Genomic DNA, 20,725 nt, shown 5'->3' with positions numbered 1-20,725 from the left:
CTCACTGCAGCATCCTTTTGCACTTCATGTCAACGCTCCAAAACAGTGTCACTTGTACAGCTGCTCTCATGTGTGGCCTATTTCATTTCTTCGGACCTAAACAATGACCAGTTACATCAGATTCTATTTTCTTTGTTTGGTTGGTTTCATTTTTTGGTCCAACAGAGTAAACACTTGAGTTGATAGTTCACTATCTATTCGTGCTAATGTCAAAAGAAGCCCCATTTTCATCAGGCTTGAAGCTGTGCAACTATATATTTATACGCGTTGGATTGATCACAACTGAATAAAACTACACACAATCGCATTTACATTGTAACAGACAAATAAGAGACACATGTAGGAGGTGTGCATTGGCAATAAGCAGGTCAAATTTCTGCTTGCAGATATGTAAATAGTCTTTTACATGTCTGTATTATCACCGGTCAAGCCTAGAATCACACTAAAGCGTTTCATACACCCGCCAGTCCACTAAAGGAGTGCGCGTATCAGCATAACGGTTGGCCTAATCTCAACGTAAAAAGTAGACGCACGTCGTTTGAAACAGATCATGTGACATTGGTAATTTTAAGAATGTCTTTTCCCCCAGAAGACCAGAGTTTGAATCTGCTACAAAGCAATGTCAGTTTCTTCAAAGAAATATTTTCCCAACCCAAGCCACGAGGTTTTGTTTTCCTAAACCAAACCAAACCAAAATTGTGACACTGACACGCTGTCCTCTAGTGGACCAGCGGGTGTATTACACGTTTGGACATGATACCGGGTTGTACCGATCCCCCATGCAAATAAAAAGCTGTATCATACCGTTATACTTACATAAAAATGGCACTTCAAACACTTAATAGTTACGTTCAAAGGAGCATGCACAAAGATAGCAAAGTGCAAATTGCTAGCTTGGATTTTTTTTTTTGAATATTTTTTTTCCATTTGAAGGGGCAAAATGTACATATCCAATCAATATACTTTTTTTGTAGACTAGCTTTCCTTTATACAAATTCTTTTCATTTTTTTTGTGACTAGCAAACATATTGTGAGAGGACGACTGAGGATAACTGGCCAGCTCTGGTCTAGTTATATATGTCCTATTAATAGGTCTGGCTCAGACTCACAATGTTCAGCTGTAACCGAACTCCATCTGTAAAGTCACGTCCTCTCGCTGCTCTCCCTTCTTCAGTATCACTGCAGCCAGGCTCGGGGCACTCTGGTCTGTGCCACCCTCCAAGCCAGACAGACGGCAGGACAGGCAGACAGCTGCCTGGCAGACCATTGCACATTATGGAGGCTCTGTACGTCTGTCCCCTGGAACAGCACGGGGTGATGATGGAGGAGGAGGAACAGGAAAAACATGGGGAACAGGAAGAGGGAGGAATGGAGGCCTCATCTCCCGCGTGCTCCATCACAGACGAGGAAACAGACGAGGACTCGGAACCAGAACCGCCGCCAGTCGTTCGCAGGAAGGTGTCGTTTGCGGACGCATTTGGCCTCGACTTGGTGTCTGTTAAGGAGTTCGACAAAGCTGAAGTGACAGAGTCAGAGGTCAGCCGGTGTAATGAGAGGGAGGTGACCCATTCATTGGAAGAGTTCTACGTGTCTTGTCTATTTACAGTCCCCTCATCCTCGGAGGAGCTGGACCAGAGGCTGCAGGCACAGATGGTCGAGTTGGAGAGCATTGAGCTTCTACCGGGAACCACCATCCTCCGTGGCACCATCAGGGTGGTCAACCTCTGCTACAGCAAGTGCGTCTATGCCCGGATCTCTCTGGATCGCTGGAACAGCTACTTCGACCTGTTGGCAGAGTATCTGCCCGGTTCCAGTGACAGGGAAACCGACAGGTTTACCTTCAAGTATACTCTGGTTCCTCCCTTTGAGAGAGAAGGAACCAGGATGGACTTCTGTCTCCGGTATGAAACTTCAGTGGGCACATTCTGGGCTAATAACAAGAAAATGAACTACGTGCTGTTCTGCCACCAAAATGGACACGTAAAGAAGCTTGGGCCTCAAATGCAAGAGGAGAGTAGCAGCTACAAGAGCAAGAGGAGCTGCCTCAAAGCAAAGAGGTGAGAGAATCTTTTTTTTTTTTTTTTTAAATATGCTATTGCTGAGGGAAGTCACGTAAACCTTGTGTGTCCACAATAGACGTCGTTACACAGCATTCGATATTCAAATAAAATAGAGGTTTGGATTCATCAGGGAAATAGGAGCTTCTAGAAAAGCTTCTTACCATGACTGCCGGGAACAAATAGAGCAGAAGCAAGAACAAGTCCCCAAGAAGCTATCATGTGCTGCTGGAGAAAAGTTTGAAATTGGAGACTGTGTGAATGCTCTATTTACACTGTGCTGTTCTCATTAGTCAAAAGCAATATAGCCTGCTGGACCGTTGTGTGTTTACAGTAAGCTCTTGTGTAACTATTCAGTAATGGACGTTTGGCCCACAGAACACATATTGTCCATTTATGGTCAGGTGTCTGCACAGGTTTCCATGACGTCTCGCTGCAGCAAAAAAACACAGTTATGCTTGATTTCTTTTCTCAGACACCAAGAAGGGAAGGGAAGCCTATTATGTATCCATGCATGCTCCGGTCCAACCTGCTGCAGTACAAAAGCACAGAAATATGATTACAAATATAAAAACTGTTCCCGGCAGACAAACATATTTCAAAGGCCCTTGGCACATGCTGTCTGCACAAGTGTAATACTTAATCTGTGTCTATCCACTACTGTGCAGCATAATCCCAGTAGGACCAGTGCTAATGGAGGATGTCTGCTCAGTAAAAGCTTTAGTGAAAACTAAAAACTTGCCTTTTTATCGTACTCTTTTTGTTTTATTAAACTCAAGTCATAAAGATGTGAAAAGATGAAAACATTACAAGTTTTGAGACATTATGAGACACAGTGGTTAGTTGAAAAAAGAGTAACAACACGCTTTATAATAACCACCTCACAATGCTACACATTCTAAAGAGCTAATGAATAAATACTGGGGGTGTACAGTACTTTAATAATTGGCTACTGTTTGTAAAACAGCGTATGTAACGTTATCTCAAACTCATTTTGAACCACAGGATTGGAAGTACAGAGGGAAATACCCGGGAGACCATCAACACAGCAACAGTTGCTGCAGGTGTGTAAAATGACTGTGTGCTGGCGTGTGTGCATGTTACGGGCAGAACAGTTTGCAAACTGCTTTTATTTTTGAAGTGATACAGCCGGTAGTCACAGTTCGGTAACTTTCAGTCACCCTGGAGGTCTATCTGTCTGTTTTAAGAGCTGTGAAGGCAGTGTTGGACGTTTAGCCACTAGCATAAGCAACACGTGTTGACCACTTTGGTCCATCATCGTCTGACGATAGTACACTATCATCTTTTTTTTTCTGTGCATGCCTCGTAGCTTATTTAAAATGAACTGAACAACGTAGACGTGCCCCAAACCGTGACCAGCAAACCAAACGGCTTGTTTTTTCTTTTACTTGAACCGGTCCACCCCTGGTGCATATAAATGAGTGCGTTTTTAAGTGTGTTTAAATGAGCAAGTCAACTTTGACTTGTCTTTGCCATCATTTTGCAGGAGTAGAGACAACACACAGAGCTGAAAAGGCTGTCAGAAAGACAAAGAACAGCACAGAGATGCAGTCATTGCGACACTGCGAAGAACACAAATCTTTGGTGAGTTTCCTTTATTATCTTTTGGGTGACAGAGTCTTCTAGAAGTTCGGGAAAACATGAGGCGTCACCAAAAAGTAGAAAGATTACCAGCCATGAAACAGCTGCATGTCAGTCACATGATTTGTGTCCAGCTAAACTGTTGCGAAAGTACATACAGTATGATCTCTCCGCCAGAGTAGGAATGTCACCCGAGTCAGAAATTCAGTTAGTCCCAGAGAGATATGGAAAGTTAACTCATCTGACACTTGAAACATGTCTGAAATCTCTCACGTGCAAATGGTTAATAATAAATGCAACCTGCTTGTAAACATGCAGGAAAAATGATGATGCCAACAAAAATAGGCATATGTGTTGAGGTTGCAGCAGTGTTGCAACGCATTGCATCATCACAGCAATGTAACACAATAAAGAAAATAGTCAATGAATCAAATATTATGGTAATTTTTAGTCAGCAAGCCAGTATTAGGATTCCATGGAAGTGATGACCTGAAAGAATAACACTGTGCAGGTAGCCTCTGGTTAGAGTTCAAGGAGTTCAAGCAAACACTTGACTTGACTTTTGACATTTGGCCTTTTTTCCAGGTGGAGGACATAAAAAACAGACACGCAGCAACACGCCTGGCATGTGTGCATCACTACCTCTCCAAAAGGAGGGAGCAAATACCAAGGGCTTTCCAACACGACTCAGCCAATGGCCAGAAAGTTGCTCAGCCTGTACCAGCTCTGTGGGGCGACTCAGCCGACTTTCCCTATAAATGCCAAAAGACGCAACCGAAGGAAAGTCCGCAGGTCCTCACCTACCATCAGATTCCTCTGCTTACGCTGGACTGGAACAGTGATAAACAGCAGCAGTGGGGGGCTGCTGATGTGGATGACATCTGGACCGGAGGAGCTAAAACGACCTTGTCAAAAGCGTCAGAAGAAAACACACCTTCGGTTAAGGATATGTGGGAGACCTTTCTTAACGGTATAGATGTTACCAACAATAAAGAAACCTCTGTGTGCGATGTGTGGCAGGCTTTTCCTGATGGGCCGAGCTGCAAGGACCGCTCTAGTGTTCCAGAGTCAGAATGGTTGCAGACAGCAGCGTCGGTTTCTCCCTCAAATAATAAGGGGCCCCAAAACCAATGTGCAGCGAGCAGTCAAGAGTTTCGCGAATTTCAGGTGGGCAAAGATACACCCACCACTTTACATGCACACACCTACGCTGCATGTCAGCTGCTGTCAGACTCTTGCGAATCATTGTTGGCTAATGTTGCCTTGAACACTGAAAACCACCAGCCGGCAGAGGCATGTGTCAGCAGTCCAAGGGATGACAACACAGGGACACGAGACACAACCCAAAGGTCACAGACAAACTCTGTAACAGACACTCCACAGGAATTTAGCCTCAAGGGGGCAACGTCGGTGTCCAAGGACTCCGTTGACAGTTCAGGCGAGTGTCACATGCATGCGGTCTTGGAGAGGGAAAGCGAAGGAATAATAGGAGGAGCAGAAGAAGTAGGAGGAGATGAGCTTTTCACATGGCACACAGCTGACTTAGTAACAAGCTCCGGGGAGTCGGAGACAACAGACATGACAGCAATGCCAGAGTCTCAGAATGCCAACGCTGTTGATAGGATCTCACAGGGAGCAAGGCAGGATGAGGGTCTTTCTTCCGGCGGGGAAGGGGAGGTTATAGGTACTATACACAATGCGATGGATGACAAGCTGGCATTTAGGAAGACAATCAGACAGTGGACAAAGGATGGGGCGAGGTGTGTCTTTTCCACATCCAGACAAGGAGCGGAGGAAAAGATAACGTTGAGCTATACGGAAAATAAAGAGATATTTAAGCCATACAAAACCAGGGAGTGTGAAATCTCCCCAAGGTATGCGGAGGAACTGCAGCGGGAGAAATTCAGGCTGCCCCTAAACAGTGAAAACCAATTAGTGGAGACAGAGAGAGATGAAAATGAAATAAGACCCACACAGTCGCATGAAGATGGATTTGATCCAAAACAAATGTGTGAGCAAAACAAAATAATGGAAACCGCACTGGCCAAAGATGTTCAATCAAATAACAAAGACATAAGCAACGAGACAAAGGGACTAATTAGCACAGGCATGGAAATGATCCAGGTATTAGGTGAGCACGCATGGCAACATCAAGACAACGCTTCATCATGCAAAACGGGAAACACGTCAATAATTCTGGAAGTTAATGATAAACAGACATGGCCGATCCAAGTAGGTGAAGAGGTATACACTCAGAAGAGGGAGCACGAACATGTCTTAAATCAGACTATGGAGGGGAAAAGCTTGATGTGTGACGGAATAATAAAGGGGCAAGAGGAATTGAACCTATCAGCACAGACAAGACTCACAGTGGAAACAGAAGAAAGGAAAATGGCTTTCCAAAGTGACCGTGACACATTTAGAGCGTGTCCAACGGAAACATGCAAACCGAACCCTGTGGAGGTGAGGAGATGGACTCATTCACAGCAAGATATGAAGGGTCAAAAAGAGGATGTAGGTATCGAAATAAGCCCAGAAGAATTTACGGCAAGGGAGAACGTGGCAAAGAAAGACATTTCAACAGAGACATCAGAAAGAATAGATAAAGATATGAGTCAGGAAGACAAAGATGAGAGGGTGAATATTGGAAAGCTGAAAATAGAAGCAATAAGGGAGCTGATAGGTAATGTGGAGAGCCCTCGGGAGGACAGGAAGAGTGCGCCAGCTGAAGAGAAAGAACAAGAGTTGTCAGCAAAAGTTGAGAGCTCTCCATGTGTTGAATATAAAAAACTGTCAGATGGAACAAAAGATCCTATTACAGCAGAAAAGACTGCATCGATTGAACAGATAGAGTCGGGGTTGGAGGAGGCGTTCGTGGAAAGATTTGGAGAAAATTTAGTCAGCGGTGTTTGGGAGGAAGTCTTCGGTCGTGAAGTGCAGGATATTGTTGATGGAATTGGTTGCGGGCTGAGAGATAGTACACAAGACTGCCATCTTCTTTTTGACCTCAATGACACTTTTGTTTCAGGTGTATTTTCCTTGACAGAATTACCAACAGATCGACATTCAAGTTTCTGTCAAGGCCCAGAGGAAACCTTCGTGACCGCCGGCCGTGAATCTTCTCCGAAAGAAAGAAGTCAGTCACTTGGCACAACAGAACTCCTTCACTTTCACCCTGAGTTGCAGACAGATTTGAATTCCAGTGCTTATCTCAGTCAAGATCTCACTGTCACTTTAGCAGCTCACAGCAGACAGTCAGTGACTGAATCAGCTCTCAGCTCTCCAAAGGATCAGGAAAACTACTCTCGAATAAAAGAAAGATCAATCACTCGTCAGGAGACAGAAAGAAAAATAGAAGACTGTGCAGTCACCCATAAAGAGAGTTTTAATCGATCCGCCCACCCATCTCACAAAACCGCGAGTTTCTCCGCTGAGAAATTAAAGAAGTCGGATGGTCTTGTGTGGTGTAGTATATTATCCATCCTCAGTCACATCACCAGGCTTCTAATCTGCACCATCTTAGTTGGTGGATTCTTCGTCATTGTTTTCCTCTATGACTTTCCAGCATTCTTTGCTCTCTACATATTTTCATTGTGTTGGTGGTTTTGTAAGTGGAAGAGACACAGAGTAGCGGCGAACAAGGGGACGATGGGATAGGATGAGACTTAAGAGGGAAGCAGAGCAGTTAAGAGTGCTGTTTGTGGCATTTTTTTTTTTTTTACATTTGTAATGTTCTCACTGTATATTCCACCTGGTGAAGATGACAATCAAGACAATAGGAAGCTGGAATAAAAGGTGTATTAAAACAAAATGCCATACACCAGGGGTCTCCAACCACGAGATCGCAATCCATCCGGTAGCTCAAAGGAGAAAAAAGGTTGGAGACCCCTGCTATACAAAGTGAAAGTAGTGTGTGTGTTTGTATATTTGGTTGTTTTTTTTTCCAACTCTTTTTACTGCAGGGGTTCTTAAACCTTTTTGGCTTGCAATCCTTTAAAATAAAGCAAAATGTCATTGAGACCCGCTGTGCCCCCTGATCCCATTTAACAATTATTGAATAATAATTAAGTCAATCAAAGACTGGTCTTTTATTCTTTTAGTTTTATTGAATTAAATTCTAGGGGTCCATTCATACGGTACTCGACAAGAAAAATCAAAGATTATAGAAAAGCATAATTTTGGTGCTTCAAAAATATGTTTTTCATTGCACTCCTTTCCTGTTATGTCTAGTGGCCCTTCAAATTTGTCTTGCATCTCCTAGGGGTGGACCTGATCCTTTGACTCCTGAGGCGCTTTCAGATCAAAGAGATCCGGGGACTCCTTGAGAGGACCTGGGGAGGTCAACATACAACACACCTTTAAGCACTTTTTTTACAGTTTGAAATCGCACCTCCAACAGGTAAACTAAAATGATGTAAACCGTATAGTGGTTGGCAACATCTCTGCACGGCACACAACAAAAAAAAAGGTCTTTTTGTCCATGCAAGGGCTGGTGAGCGGTGAACCAATCACCATCACTATAGTTCCTTTTGTACTGGGAAAGTACCTACCCGGAAGTAAAACCTTAAAACAGAGTTCTAAGATTCTGCAGTGCAGACACAAAACAGGGATTCGTCCTCGAACTGCTCTTAGAACAATGAAAAAGTTCCTGCGGTCCGAAAGTGCCTTTGGAATCAGGAGACGTTTTGCTTTGCTTATCAAATCAATAAACTTTATAAAAAAAAAAAAAAAAATTTTAGAATTTAATTTATTAAATTGAACTTCAATGTCAAATTTAAGAATAGAACAGATTTCATTTATTTAGATTTTGAAACTAATATGAATACTAATCTGTTGTTGAATGTCTTTAACACGTGGTGTCAACGTTTATGTGTATGACGTGTGTATATATTTGCTGTGTTTTATCGGGCCAATACACCATTTTACAACGTACAAAGTGAAACCAGGTGACTTTCCTTGATTTTCTTCAATAAAATAAATTCATATGACTGAAGAAAGATCTTTAAACTTTTTTTGGTCTTTTACACAAGAATAAGTTTTATGATAATTTTTGTTGTTGTTGTTGTTTTTTTTTACATTCATTATTTTATACTTTAAATTAGTTCTGTTTGTCTTCACAAAAATTGTTCAGCTTTAGTTGAGACAATGTGTAAAACAGTGTTTTGAGATCTCATTACAAATGAATAGTCTGGTCAGAGTTTGATTGGAAAAGATCATAATACTGTTTGACTTCATTCAAAGACAGACTGTCTTTTAACAGCCTCATACTCTTTCAATATAATTTATAAGATAACTCACTGACACCCCTAACACACCAGAGGAAGAGCCGGTAGTTCTTTGTTCTTGGATCTGCAGATAAAGATTATTCAGTCATTGAGGAACTTGTAGGTTTAAGGAAGCGGTTTGAATTCTGAAAGTGTTTGAAGGTCAAAAATGCAAGAAGCAAAAATCAAACATTTCTGTAATGTGATTTCATAGTTTTTATCAACCGAATCCCCAGTTGATCATGAGATGAGTCAACCGTTTGAACCTTAGTAGTCTTGAAAGTGTATAACACGCTCACATCCTTGCAGTCATTTATCATATCAGTTTTAGTGCCCGCTGACAGGAGTGGAGTTTTTAACGATACTGTTTGGCGAAAGAACTTTGAATATATTAACTCCATCTGGTATTTCACAAATTATCACAGATGAGTATAACAGCTGTAACAAATGAGCACAAGTAGTAGTGCATTATATAAAGCACATCTATTTAAATGTTCAAAACATGTTGAAAGGGACACATTTCACTTTTGTAACTAATACTAAGATTTATTTCATTCATTTATTGAGTGTAACTCTACATCCTAGGGCCATACTGCTGTATGTAAAACACCTATTATTCATGAAGCTAGTAATTAAAGATGGTCATATTTCATACTAAGTTTGAGTATTTAAGTTACATTTGGGGGAAAACAACGTTTCTCCTGCTGTGGGTATACATCATGCATCTGTGTGTGTTCATGGATGTTGTTGTTTTTTTAGACACCTGTGTATTCCGTCTCGACTGAGGACAAGAGAAACAGCCCTGCATGTATGTGACAGAAGTGGACAGGTCCAACCCTAAAGTAAGGTAAAAACATAGAACATGGTCACATGGTACTGAAAAGAAAAAAATGTCAATTTGTTAATTTTACAAACAGTTTTCACTTTCACTTTGGCAGGATCTTTACATAGATGCTTCCTGGTGAGGCTGATGAATCACTTAACATATTATCAGTTAGTCCACCACAAGCAGAGAGGCTTCACTGTGTGACTCTGTGTGCGCTAAAGTGGCAGCTTGAGTGACGCTGCAGTTCAGTAGATGTCACTTGATCCTGTCTGGGGTATGTTGACCTTTTGTAAGCTGGCTCCAGTCCCACGCTGGCAACTTTAGCAAATGGGCCGGAAGCCAATCTTGGTACAGCAGAGGGCTACCCTTCATAGGGCACTGCTCTGAAGAGGCACAGTACAGACCTGGCACAGCCACTGTAGAGACAAAAAAGTAGCAGTGACAGGAAGAAACTGAGAAACAAGGACCGAATCTTGATCAACTGGGATTAGCCAAAAGGTGTAAGGCTGCTTGTTATGTTCTTTGCTAAATCGCATGTCACCGTGTGAGGATTATAAATGAGTCAGTGCTGCAGTAGGTAGAGGGATAGGGCTGCATATTTACAAAACAGGATGGCAGTGAGAGGTGCCGTACCTGTCAGGAACCACAATAAAGTCCTCGTCCATTTGCAGTTCTAGTCCAGTAGCATAAATATAAAACTGTGCTTTGGCAAATGTAGAGTAAATTAAAAAAAAAGGTCTGACTCACTTCACTACATTAACGCTGTGGCGGCCAAACTTATTAGCTTTATGATATTTATAAATCTCCCACCTAAACAAAACCTCAACAGAACAATTCATCAAAGTAGGCAGTAAAGTCCCTTTGTATTCTTTAAATATTTACCATACATCGTGATCTAAAACACCTATTATTTTGAATGCACTTGGCGTGAAATAATTTCTGGGCAACACTTAAGATAGGGCTGATTTAAATCGAATAACTTTTAGAATTAATATTTTCTTAGCAGAAAAAAGCCGGTGATATCTTTTATCCTTGTTCACATCGGGTCACACAAAAAAAAATCCCTAAGGAGGTAGAGGATAACTGACCTTCTGGATCACACCCTGAACCTTGTGATACAAGACTATAATGAGAGCCTATCATCGTGTCGCTGTGCTCCTCATTCGTTCTCTCATTTTACAGTGAGTGTAAAGGACAGGGCTCTGTGTGTTGGCATTTGTTCCTGTGTACGTGCATATGTGGGGATAGGGAGGGGGGTGAACTATAATAAGGAATGCACTATCATGTGTGAGGGATATTGGCAGGAACGTGTTCCTGTATTAGCACTCGACACATGCTTCCTGTAGTCCAATACCTGCCATCAAAGCGTTAAGAGATTGATGCATTAACTGCCTCGTCCAGTTGTGATAATCTGGGGAATTTCATTACATAAGGACAAACTGAGGAAGAAGGGGAATGTCATGTGTTTAAGATAGCTCAAATACTCTTCTGATTATGGTCCATGACTGGAGAATAAAATAACCACTGCAAAAGTTACCCATGGTAAAAGTGCATCTCGCCATGATAGTGTTCACACACTCGATCTAAATGTACACCAACAACTAACAGTAAAAAAAAAAAGGAAAAAAAAGAAAATTGGAGCTCCAATGCTGCATTTCTTCCACCAGATGTCAGTACAGCTCCACTTTTCAAAGTAGCTATTACTGCTCAGTGGATTTGAAACCAAAATTAAGGTTAAAGGTTTCAGAAAAAAATAGAAATTTATAGATATGACATCATAATAGTTGTGTTATCACCTTAATAAAACATCAGACACCGTCTGCGTAGGGCTAAACGTAAGACGTAATTAAGCATTGTGACAGTCGTCCAATCCAGTGAGCGACAAACACGTAACAATCTATTTTCTCCCCGCGGCAAAAATCTGTGTGCAGTGAAGTGCACTGCCGGGGACAAGAGGGTGCATGAGGACAGGCTATGTAAGTGGAAGAGAGCGCAAAATGAGGCGGGGCCGTGTTGTGCGGCCTGAGGGGACCGGAGGCACTCTGCTGACAGATTGGAGACCTGACAGACTGCATCGTCCACACTCATCCCTCAGTCTAGGGAACAACTTTTTATTCATCCATCTCTCCGCCCTGCCGTCGCAGCCTCCCTGTCGGCGCCCCGTGCTCCGCTCCCTCTACTCTCAACCTCGCCAGCATCATCTGTCCGCGACCCCACCCTCTGCCCTCCGCCCAATTCTCCTCGCCATCCCGGCCTCCCTCTTTCTCACCAAATCGACATGCCTGCCCCCCCCCTCCCCCCCTGCCTCAGCCTCGCCTGTTACTCTGTCTATGCTGCACGACTCGACATTCCCAGATGTCCGCTGGCTCTTGCATCACTGAGACAGCCAGGCCTTCTGCTGTTGCCACTTGGCATTTGAAAGTTGTGCGTGCTTAGAACACTGTCACCAACTATTCAATACTAATTGCGGTATAGCGACTGCTGCAGGATTCATCTGTTAGGGAACAGTGGTATACCCCCATGAGACTTCAGGCTGTATCTGAATGTATTTATTTCTTTGGGTGTCAGAATAAAGATTAAACATGCATGGGAGTCAATACAGTTGTGCAGCTACTGAATTTCACGACATTTCCTAAACTTTAAACAGGGTGAGATCAAGAGGGCTGCTCCTGTTGCGCACGAATGGAGCGCCGTACAAAGATGCACATGAAGTCTTCTCAAGTTTTGAGTCCATGGTGAAATTGTGTCAAAGTAGTCACAACAGCGTGTGTAGCACAAGTGCTGATGATGATCGAGTGACAAAATTTGGGATACTTACTCACGAGAGTTATTCCTTCCCTGTGCTCTGTGGGCATTACTCTGCTACAATCTGTTCATGCATGAAACAGTCTTTGAATTTTTTGATAGCACTTTGTATTCATAGATGTAATGAATCCATGAAATAAGTTTCCTTTTTAAACAGAAAGACACAGTATAATTTTTTGAGAAAAACTCAAGAATTTGTCATTTTCAAAATCAACCTTCATGTTTTATTTATTTTTTGAACACAGATATTTACAGATACCTCCAGAGTACACACGGCTCAGTATATCTCGCCCTTTTATAGCCCTCATTATGGATCTTCTACTTCCTTTGCTTTCATTTGCAGCATTACTGCGAGATGACAGTGTTGTTTGTCATCTTTAGTGCCTTCGGCTGTGTTTTTTTGTCATCACAACGAGGAGGTGTGAGAAAAGAATGAAGAGGAAGACGAGCAGGAGAGGAGGAGGAGGTGCAGATATATCACTGGTGTATTAACACGAGCCTACGATTTAGTCACGGTTTTTGCGCAGAATATGGAATGACGAGAGGAGATTGACAAGATGAGAGGAGATATGAGTGCACAGGTGAAAAGGTTTTGGTACCCTCGAAACAGTCAAGATGAAAGTGAATAATATAATGTTAAACCCTGTGTATCTAAATCTTAGAACAAAGCGCAGCATCCAACTGAGGAAGATAAATAGGTGATGGTGAGTGGGGGGTTTTGTACACTATGAGGTTCTCGATGACACCAGTGGATTACAAACACTCTGGGTTAACAGAGTTTTTTTTTTTTATAGCCTAAATAACTCCCCCCTATTTTACTTGAAAAACAGGACAAGTGCTGAGTGAAGTGGTTTGTTGAGAGGACCATTTTTTTTTGCAGTGCAGAGTGAATCACGATGAGCTGTTTTCTGTGCCATCCTGCAACTCAGCCAACTAATACAAGGAGACGTGCCATTCCTGAGAAAATTTCCCTTTCGGCATCCCTTTCTGAACCTGGTAGAAAAACCACAGCGCCGGGCGGCTCTTTGTTCTCTGCATGCAAGCAAGCAACCCAGCCGCTGGCAGTTGTTTGGTTATTATCTTCAAGGCTACAGACCCAGTTTATTTTTCTCAAAAGCAAACCATATGGTAAAATGCAGTCGGCAATCCAAACACCCAGACGGTATGCACAGATTATTCCACTACTACAAATAACACTCCTTGCTTACAAACTCGTTAATTTTTCCCTCCATTCATTTTTTTTTTTACATTAGACAAAAAAGACAACAACGTGTGACCTATTTTTCATTGGTGATGGTGGTGTTAGATGCATGTCTTTAAACAAGATGGTATCCCTTTCTGGTGTCACGGTTTACGGTTGTTTATTATTGATTTCTTTTCTCGTTTCTTTTTTCAATAAGTATGAGGCTTACTGCCCTTTGTCAATTTGCCAAGCTAGCTAGCTGCCGCAAAAGATCTTTGAGAAATCATGTGTTCAATAATTCCTTCGCATGATACGTGGTCATGCCGCAGGGGGAAGTGAGTGAGCGCGGTGGGAAGGCGGGCTAACATGGTAGTCAACTGATAAACAGAATTGAGTCGGGGTTTTAGAGCATGTCCATCTGGCCACTGTGGAATGGTCACGTCTTTGTACCGTAGTGGATTACAAAGCGCTTTACAATTTTTGCTTTTCATTCACACTCACACACCATACACATTGCCATCAGGAGCGACATGAGGTCCAGTGTCTTGCCCAAGGAGACATCAGCATGTGGACAGAAGGAACCAGGGATTGAACAGCCAAAGACACGATTGGTGGGCAACCCGCTCTACCATCTGAGCCACAGCTGCCACTCGTTTTTCAAAGCCTCGTGATCTCGTTTGGCATTTATTAGTAAAGGTTCTGCACTCTAATTTTAAACAGGGCATATGACGCACTTTTGGAATAACTAAATAGCTCTGTGCATTGTGACCAACCCTACCTAATAATGTGCTGGGCCTTTGTATTCCATCAGAATAGCTCCGACCTGCAGAGAGATGTACTGTACAGGACCTGTAAAGGTGCTACAACCACTCTGGCCCTACAACCCAAACAGCAGATCTTTTAAGTCGCCGTGGATCAGACTTGTTCCAGCACACATCTCAACACCTGTTGGTCAAGCCTCGAGATTTTGAAGTTGCTCTGCCCACTCCGGCCATAACGATTTGGCTCTTTTCAAAGTTGCTCAGGTCTTTACACCTGCCCTTTTCTGCCACATCAAACCCATTGACGACAGGAATCAACTGTTCAGTTAATGTCCAATTCATCCCAGATCTTGACATGCGCCATTGTTACGAGATAATCAAGGTTATTCTCTTCATGCGTGAGTGGCCATAATGTGTAGGCCACCAGTGTACATGACTAAGTTTGTTTTCCAGTCGAAGTGTTCCACAGATGTCAGAAAGTGAATGATACCAAAGCTGTTTCAATAGCAATGCATTTCCAATAAAGAGGCCGGCTGTCATCGGCATTTTGACTGATGACATAATGCTAATGTAGCAGTCTGACGGACTTAAGTGGAAACAACAGAAACTGGAGGACAGACATCTCTGAAATGTTTTCTGCTGTCAGATATAGCAAATATAGACTTAAGCATTCAATTCTGCATGTCATTTTTTTTTTTTTTTTAACTTACTGAACATGAAAAACTAAAGTTGGTTTGTACAGGAACACTGATGAGCAGTGTTTCTATCTCAAACTAGTGACTGCCTAATTAGCTCGGCTCAGGCTTGCTGTTCCATTTTTGCCAGTATAAAAGTTTGAGAGATGAAAATGTCAAAAGCAACTTTTCAAATTAGTAACAATGGAACTATGAGCCAAATGACATTCCAACAAAACTTCAAAAACACTTTATTAAAAGCTGTTGGGTTGCTTACTTTTATGCAAGTCTTAATTAAACGACACACAATTTTAGTGCTATTTATTCAAAGATGCTGTATTCAGATTAGACAGAAATAAAAAAATAAAAAAACGTCTCAAACAACTATGTCAGGACAGACAAAATTAGCAAAGGGTTAAGACAACCTTTAACGATCAGGCAAATCCTGAGAGTGTGACAGTCAGAAGACAAGTAGTTGGCCTCTCTGAAAGCCCTCAGTAAATCTGTCTGCATGCCATTTAGAGCATTGGCCTGACCTAAATGTCAGAGCAACATTTGACAGAAGCACATAATTCTCTTTCCCTCTCCATCTCTGGATCCTTTTTCATTCCAACTGATGTTGCTCTTATAAAAAGGGTTAAATCACTCAGATACAGCTCACGGTGTCCGTCGATTTCGAAGGCGCTCAAGCTTCCGAAAGACCAGCAAAATGAGAATTGGATGGGAGAGGGGCCGGCACAGCTATCGACATTCTCTTGTCGAGCCTCTAAAACGCATTTTAAAGCCTGAAGATACAAATTGTTGCTGTGGAGCCTATTAAAACACCACTAATACATTTGCGTTCTCATTTTACTGGAAACAAAATCGAATTGGTAACATGACACAATGCATTTGTCATTTTTGGAAAAGAAAAAAAAACAACAATTCACAATGTTTTCAACACAGTAGTCATAGAGACATAAAAGAAACATTATATTCTGAATTCATTGCCTACTCTTTACACCAGTGTAGGATTTTTGAGGCTGAGAGTTTTGAACAGAAGGGACGGATTTTTCGATGATTCATTCAGTAAGTTAGGAGCCAAGGTAAACCGCGTCCCGCTTGGTGCCTGCGTGCCGTATGCTCGTGCGTGCGCGCTTTCTGCGGTACGTGCGCAGCTTCACCTTCACGTGTGTCTTTGTCCACAGCCATGCCTTTCACGTGTGAGTGTGTGAGGTACGGGTGTGTTAAATGCTGCGGAATGTGTTGAATAAGTGTGTTTCCAAGATGCATATGAATGTGGGCTTGTGTGCTGTATTAGATGGCCATGTGTGGGCAGTTCAGAATATACAACGAGTGCACCGTATTGAGAAACAACATATTGTTGGCACCCTGGCTCACACAAATGGGAGCCGTCATCCTTTCTCAGTCTATCTGTCTCTCTATGAGAGGAAAAGGTCATATAGAGAGCAGGATCCGTCTTCGACTTTAATCTCGTTCCTCGTTTCAACTTTCATTGTTTTTTTTTTTCCTTCTGTTGCTGGTCCTTACACAGTTGTACCCTAGCATTTCACCCTGCAACCATCTCAACAAGCAATGTATTTTTTTTTTCTTTTGCAGAATTAAATCATATAAAAGGTATTGACTTATCAAATCAAAATGCATCTCATTTGATTAGCATATTTAAGTAAACACAGAGACGAGCTGCCTGGAGCGGCCGATATACAAGGCTGACTTTACTGCTATTATGCCGTCTCCTACAGAAACGGAAACAAAAAAAAGAAGCAAAATGCAATGGCTCGTTATCTCGTGGACTGCAACGAAGACGATTGCAAATTCACTTCAGCAGTTGACCATATATACACAAATTACCAAAAAATAAGAGCCAAATCAAATTGAAGAAGAAAAAGGTGACGAGAAGAACGGAGGCAGAAAGGCAACGGGTACGTCAGAAAACTGGTGGAGCTCCTGAGGTATCCGTCCATCACAGATGACCGAAGTGGAATCGCGTTCATGTCCACAAATCTCTACAATGACGGTGAAGAAGGCAAAGTTACCACAAGAGCCACAATAGGCACATTTATGGGAGATACAGCAGGCTGAAATTATCCTTCAATATATCAATTTTTGTATATATATCGAAAGGTGCCATGTGTTATCCCAACACCCTTCCTTTCTATAATACTGTTTTGAACCACGTTCTCTCATTCTCTTTCTGTCTGCGTTCCTACTTCACCCGGCCTCATCTCGTTCTTTCTTCAAGTGCACTTTCTCTCCCTCCAGCCTTCATTTTCTTCCACTGACATGCCTAACAGTATTCATCTTGGCTTTGCCATTCAAGACTCAGATACTTACTGTAAAAACATACATGCAATTTGCAGTGAACAGCACATAATGGACGAGAGCGAGACACAGACGGAACAGACCATCGTGGGTGGAGGAGAATCTTTCCGAAAGCGGGAGACGGAGCCATCGTGGTAGAAGAATGGAAAGAAAGACAGTTTATGAGGAGAACGCACACAGAAAGATGGAATAGACAAAAAAAATATGGGACAAGTGTGATGTATGACAGGAAAGAGGGAGACAAAAGGATGTAAAGAAAGGAGGATGAGATGGATAGAGGGGTGAGAAGTGTTCACTGCCGCTGTGTATGAGGTGACCCCGAATCCAATCGATTTTTCCAGCTCTGTTATCGTAAATCATCGGCCTAAGTGTGTGTCTGCTAGTTTCAACGCCTATATATTTTTGTGTGACAGTATGTTTGGTGCACACGAGTGTGTGACTTAAATCACCTGGCCAAATGTGACACTGTGGTCAAGTCAGTGCAAGTTTGCCGTCTAATGACCTTGTGTTCGCCGTGCATGGACTCCATCTTGCGGTACATTCATCCATCCATCCATCCATCCACACACACACACACACACACACACACACACACACACACACACACACACACACACACACACACACACACACACACACACGGTTTGCACAGGAGCACTCGCCTCCACCTCGCACCTATGAGGAAGAACGGAAGTGTTGGTTAATGGTGACACAAGTTCCTGAAAAGTATTGAGTATGAAAACGGTAAGAAACATTTTACACACGTGACAAAAGCCACTCTCAGAGAAATAACTCTCTTCATGGTCCCAAGTCGGTGGATGCATCAGCAAATGCTCGCATTCTAACACGGTAAACGATGAGGTGCGAACAAAAATTTCAGAAACTGTTCCTGTTGTGCATGAATGGAGCGAACAACAGTGGTGTGCACAGAGAGGAGGGAAGCAATACGTTTCATGAAGAAGTATTCCAAGTTCCGCGCGCATCTATTTTTGATTTAATCACATGGAGCTGAAACTTGAGCTGAGAGCGCACATCAAATTTATTGTCAAACGCGGGGAATTGGCTACAGAGTGAAGCATTAAGCCAGGTGAGGTGTTTTGAGTGACATTCGCATTTCAACAGGGGCAGAGAGCGTCGCTGTCCGCGATCGAGGAAGGTGGGTCAGATTCAGCAGCGCAACTAGGTCAGTTGGCTCAGACATTTGTTGCGTACCATGAATTAGTCCCAGTAAGACTGTCAACGGCAAGTTCTACTGTGACGTTGTGAGGCTTCTGATGGATCGTATTGTAGTGTGACGACAATTGGGTTCTCCAACATTACAGCGAGCCTGCTCAAAGGGAGTTTCTTGTCCAACACAGTTGAAGCTGGAGGGTTGCCATTTTAATACTGTGGAGGAAATCCAGGCTGAATTGCAGATGGTGCTTGATGCATTTACAGGACTTCCATGGAGCGTTCCAAATATGACACGAGAACTAGAAGGACCGTATCGCTGCACAAGGGGACTACTCTAAAGAGGATGGCGGCCAGATGTAAATCAGAAACCGTTTTTGTTCAATATAGGCACAGTATCTGAACTATTTGATCACACCTCGTATGTTAACCGTCCTGTAAATAATACCAGTTAAACAGCAGCATGTTAGGATAGTCATTGTAAGCAATGTAGCAAGCTGATGTTAGCATTTAGCTCAGACTTCAAAGGGCCCGTCGCTAACTTGAAGGATCATTTCACCCAAAACAGGATTATCATGCTGATTTGCGACATCTCCCTTACGTAACTGTTTGTGTGTAGTTGACACATTTCCAGCCTGTGCTTGCTGCCTTCTTGTCTAGAGCAGTCATTTGAACATTGCCCCCACCCTGCAGCGAACACACACACACACACACACACACACACACACACACACACACACACACACACACACACACACACACACACACACACACACACACACACACACACACACATATTGCAGAATGCCCTGTCTGAGCCCGGAGTCCCCTGGGTCTGATTAATGCTCCCTCTACAGGACTCCCAATGGGAGATCACTCAAACTGCACACACTCATGTTCATGCTACTCTGCTTTGCTTGACACACACACACACACACACACACACACACACACACACACACACACACACACACACACACACACACACACACACACACACACACACACACACACACACACGCAGCCACATATTAGGCGTACAGCATGGGCACTGCTAACAATGTATCTATCACCATAGGCGATAAGAAAACACATTCTATATGGTAATATGTTACCTCGTCAGTTTGTGTCGGTGTGAGAGAGAATTGCACCTTACTTTCACACCATATAAAAGAAAACATGGTAACTATAACAGATAATAATGTTTTTTTTGTTTTGTTTTACTCTTATTCTTTGTATTCCACTGCATTTACCAGAGTTCATCACAGTCCATGCGGAAGTTTGTGTTTCGGCGTCGTGGAGATGATTCAGTGTCCAAATGGACACCCGCACTCGAGATACAAGCCACACTTTTTGAAATGAATCGGAAGAGGTTAAACTCGGGTAACCTCATCATCCTGTGATGTGTAATCACCTCACCCCGGAACAATCCCAGTAAAGCTGAAATTCCTTTGCTACCTGGATAACAAAAACATGACAACACTAGTATTTAATAAGCATTTTAGCTGCATGATTTGCATCGTGTTCATTCCCATTTCCTCAAAAGCAAGTGCTTGCTTCTATGGCATTTAAAAATTAAACTGTTTAAATGTTTGCGGCATCAGGTTTACAGCAGGTAAATCTGTCGCTCTGAAGCCCCACATGTTCATGTTGCAAAAACTCAGTCTTGGACACAATAAGCAACAAACTGGTGATTTACTGAATATAGGAACAGATAGAACCATTGGAATAGGAAAAGGTTACAAATGTAAAGTTTGCAATGATAGAGAAAAGGTCAGGTGGCCTTTCAAATCTAAATGCTTTATACCCTACATATCTCCTTGGGAGCACTATGCCCAACAAAGTTCAGGGATATATTTCAAGTTGTTCTGCGAGAAAAGTTGATATTTTGGCCTGATTATGGGAAGAAAAGCTGATGAAATGTTGGCAAGGGTCAATCCTTTGGGGAGCAATATTCTTGTCAGCAAATTATATCAGTTGCCAGATAAGGATACAACATATACAGTATACAACATATAGTAATCTTCTAGCAACTGTGAATGTCTGAGAGTGAATTTCATG

General features: G+C 42.5%; 1 protein-coding gene across 6 annotated transcripts in view; it reads left to right on the top strand.

The window, feature by feature from the left end:
• The first annotated feature begins 1,194 nt into the window (after nt 1-1,194).
• The window catches only part of LOC138627091 (protein phosphatase 1 regulatory subunit 3A-like), a 26,676-nt gene continuing 7,145 nt past the window's right edge, over nt 1,195-20,725 (top strand). Inside the window, exons 1-6 of one of the 6 annotated variants that reach the window (XM_069709171.1) lie at nt 1,195-2,057; nt 3,063-3,121; nt 3,565-3,662; nt 4,245-4,826; nt 9,683-9,765; nt 11,894-13,263. In XM_069709171.1, the coding sequence (XP_069565272.1) occupies nt 1,276-2,057; nt 3,063-3,121; nt 3,565-3,662; nt 4,245-4,826; nt 9,683-9,739 (1,578 nt within the window). In that variant the 5' untranslated portion in view covers nt 1,195-1,275 and the 3' untranslated portion in view covers nt 9,740-9,765; nt 11,894-13,263. Of the gene's footprint in view, nt 2,058-3,062; nt 3,122-3,564; nt 3,663-4,244; nt 8,667-9,682; nt 13,264-20,725 lie in introns of those variants that run through there. The other 5 variants (XM_069709172.1, XM_069709170.1, XR_011311357.1 and 2 more) reach the window with 5 other exon arrangements.

The sequence above is a fragment of the Brachyistius frenatus genome, unplaced genomic scaffold (genome assembly GCF_029030835.1).
Source record: "Brachyistius frenatus isolate BFR_SWC_R1_liver_20210118 unplaced genomic scaffold, ASM2903083v1 Contig_81, whole genome shotgun sequence".
NCBI classification, from domain to species: domain Eukaryota; kingdom Metazoa; phylum Chordata; class Actinopteri; family Embiotocidae; genus Brachyistius; species Brachyistius frenatus.
The sequence above is the reverse complement of the archived record's forward strand: the minus strand, read 5'-3'. Positions and strand labels throughout refer to the sequence as shown.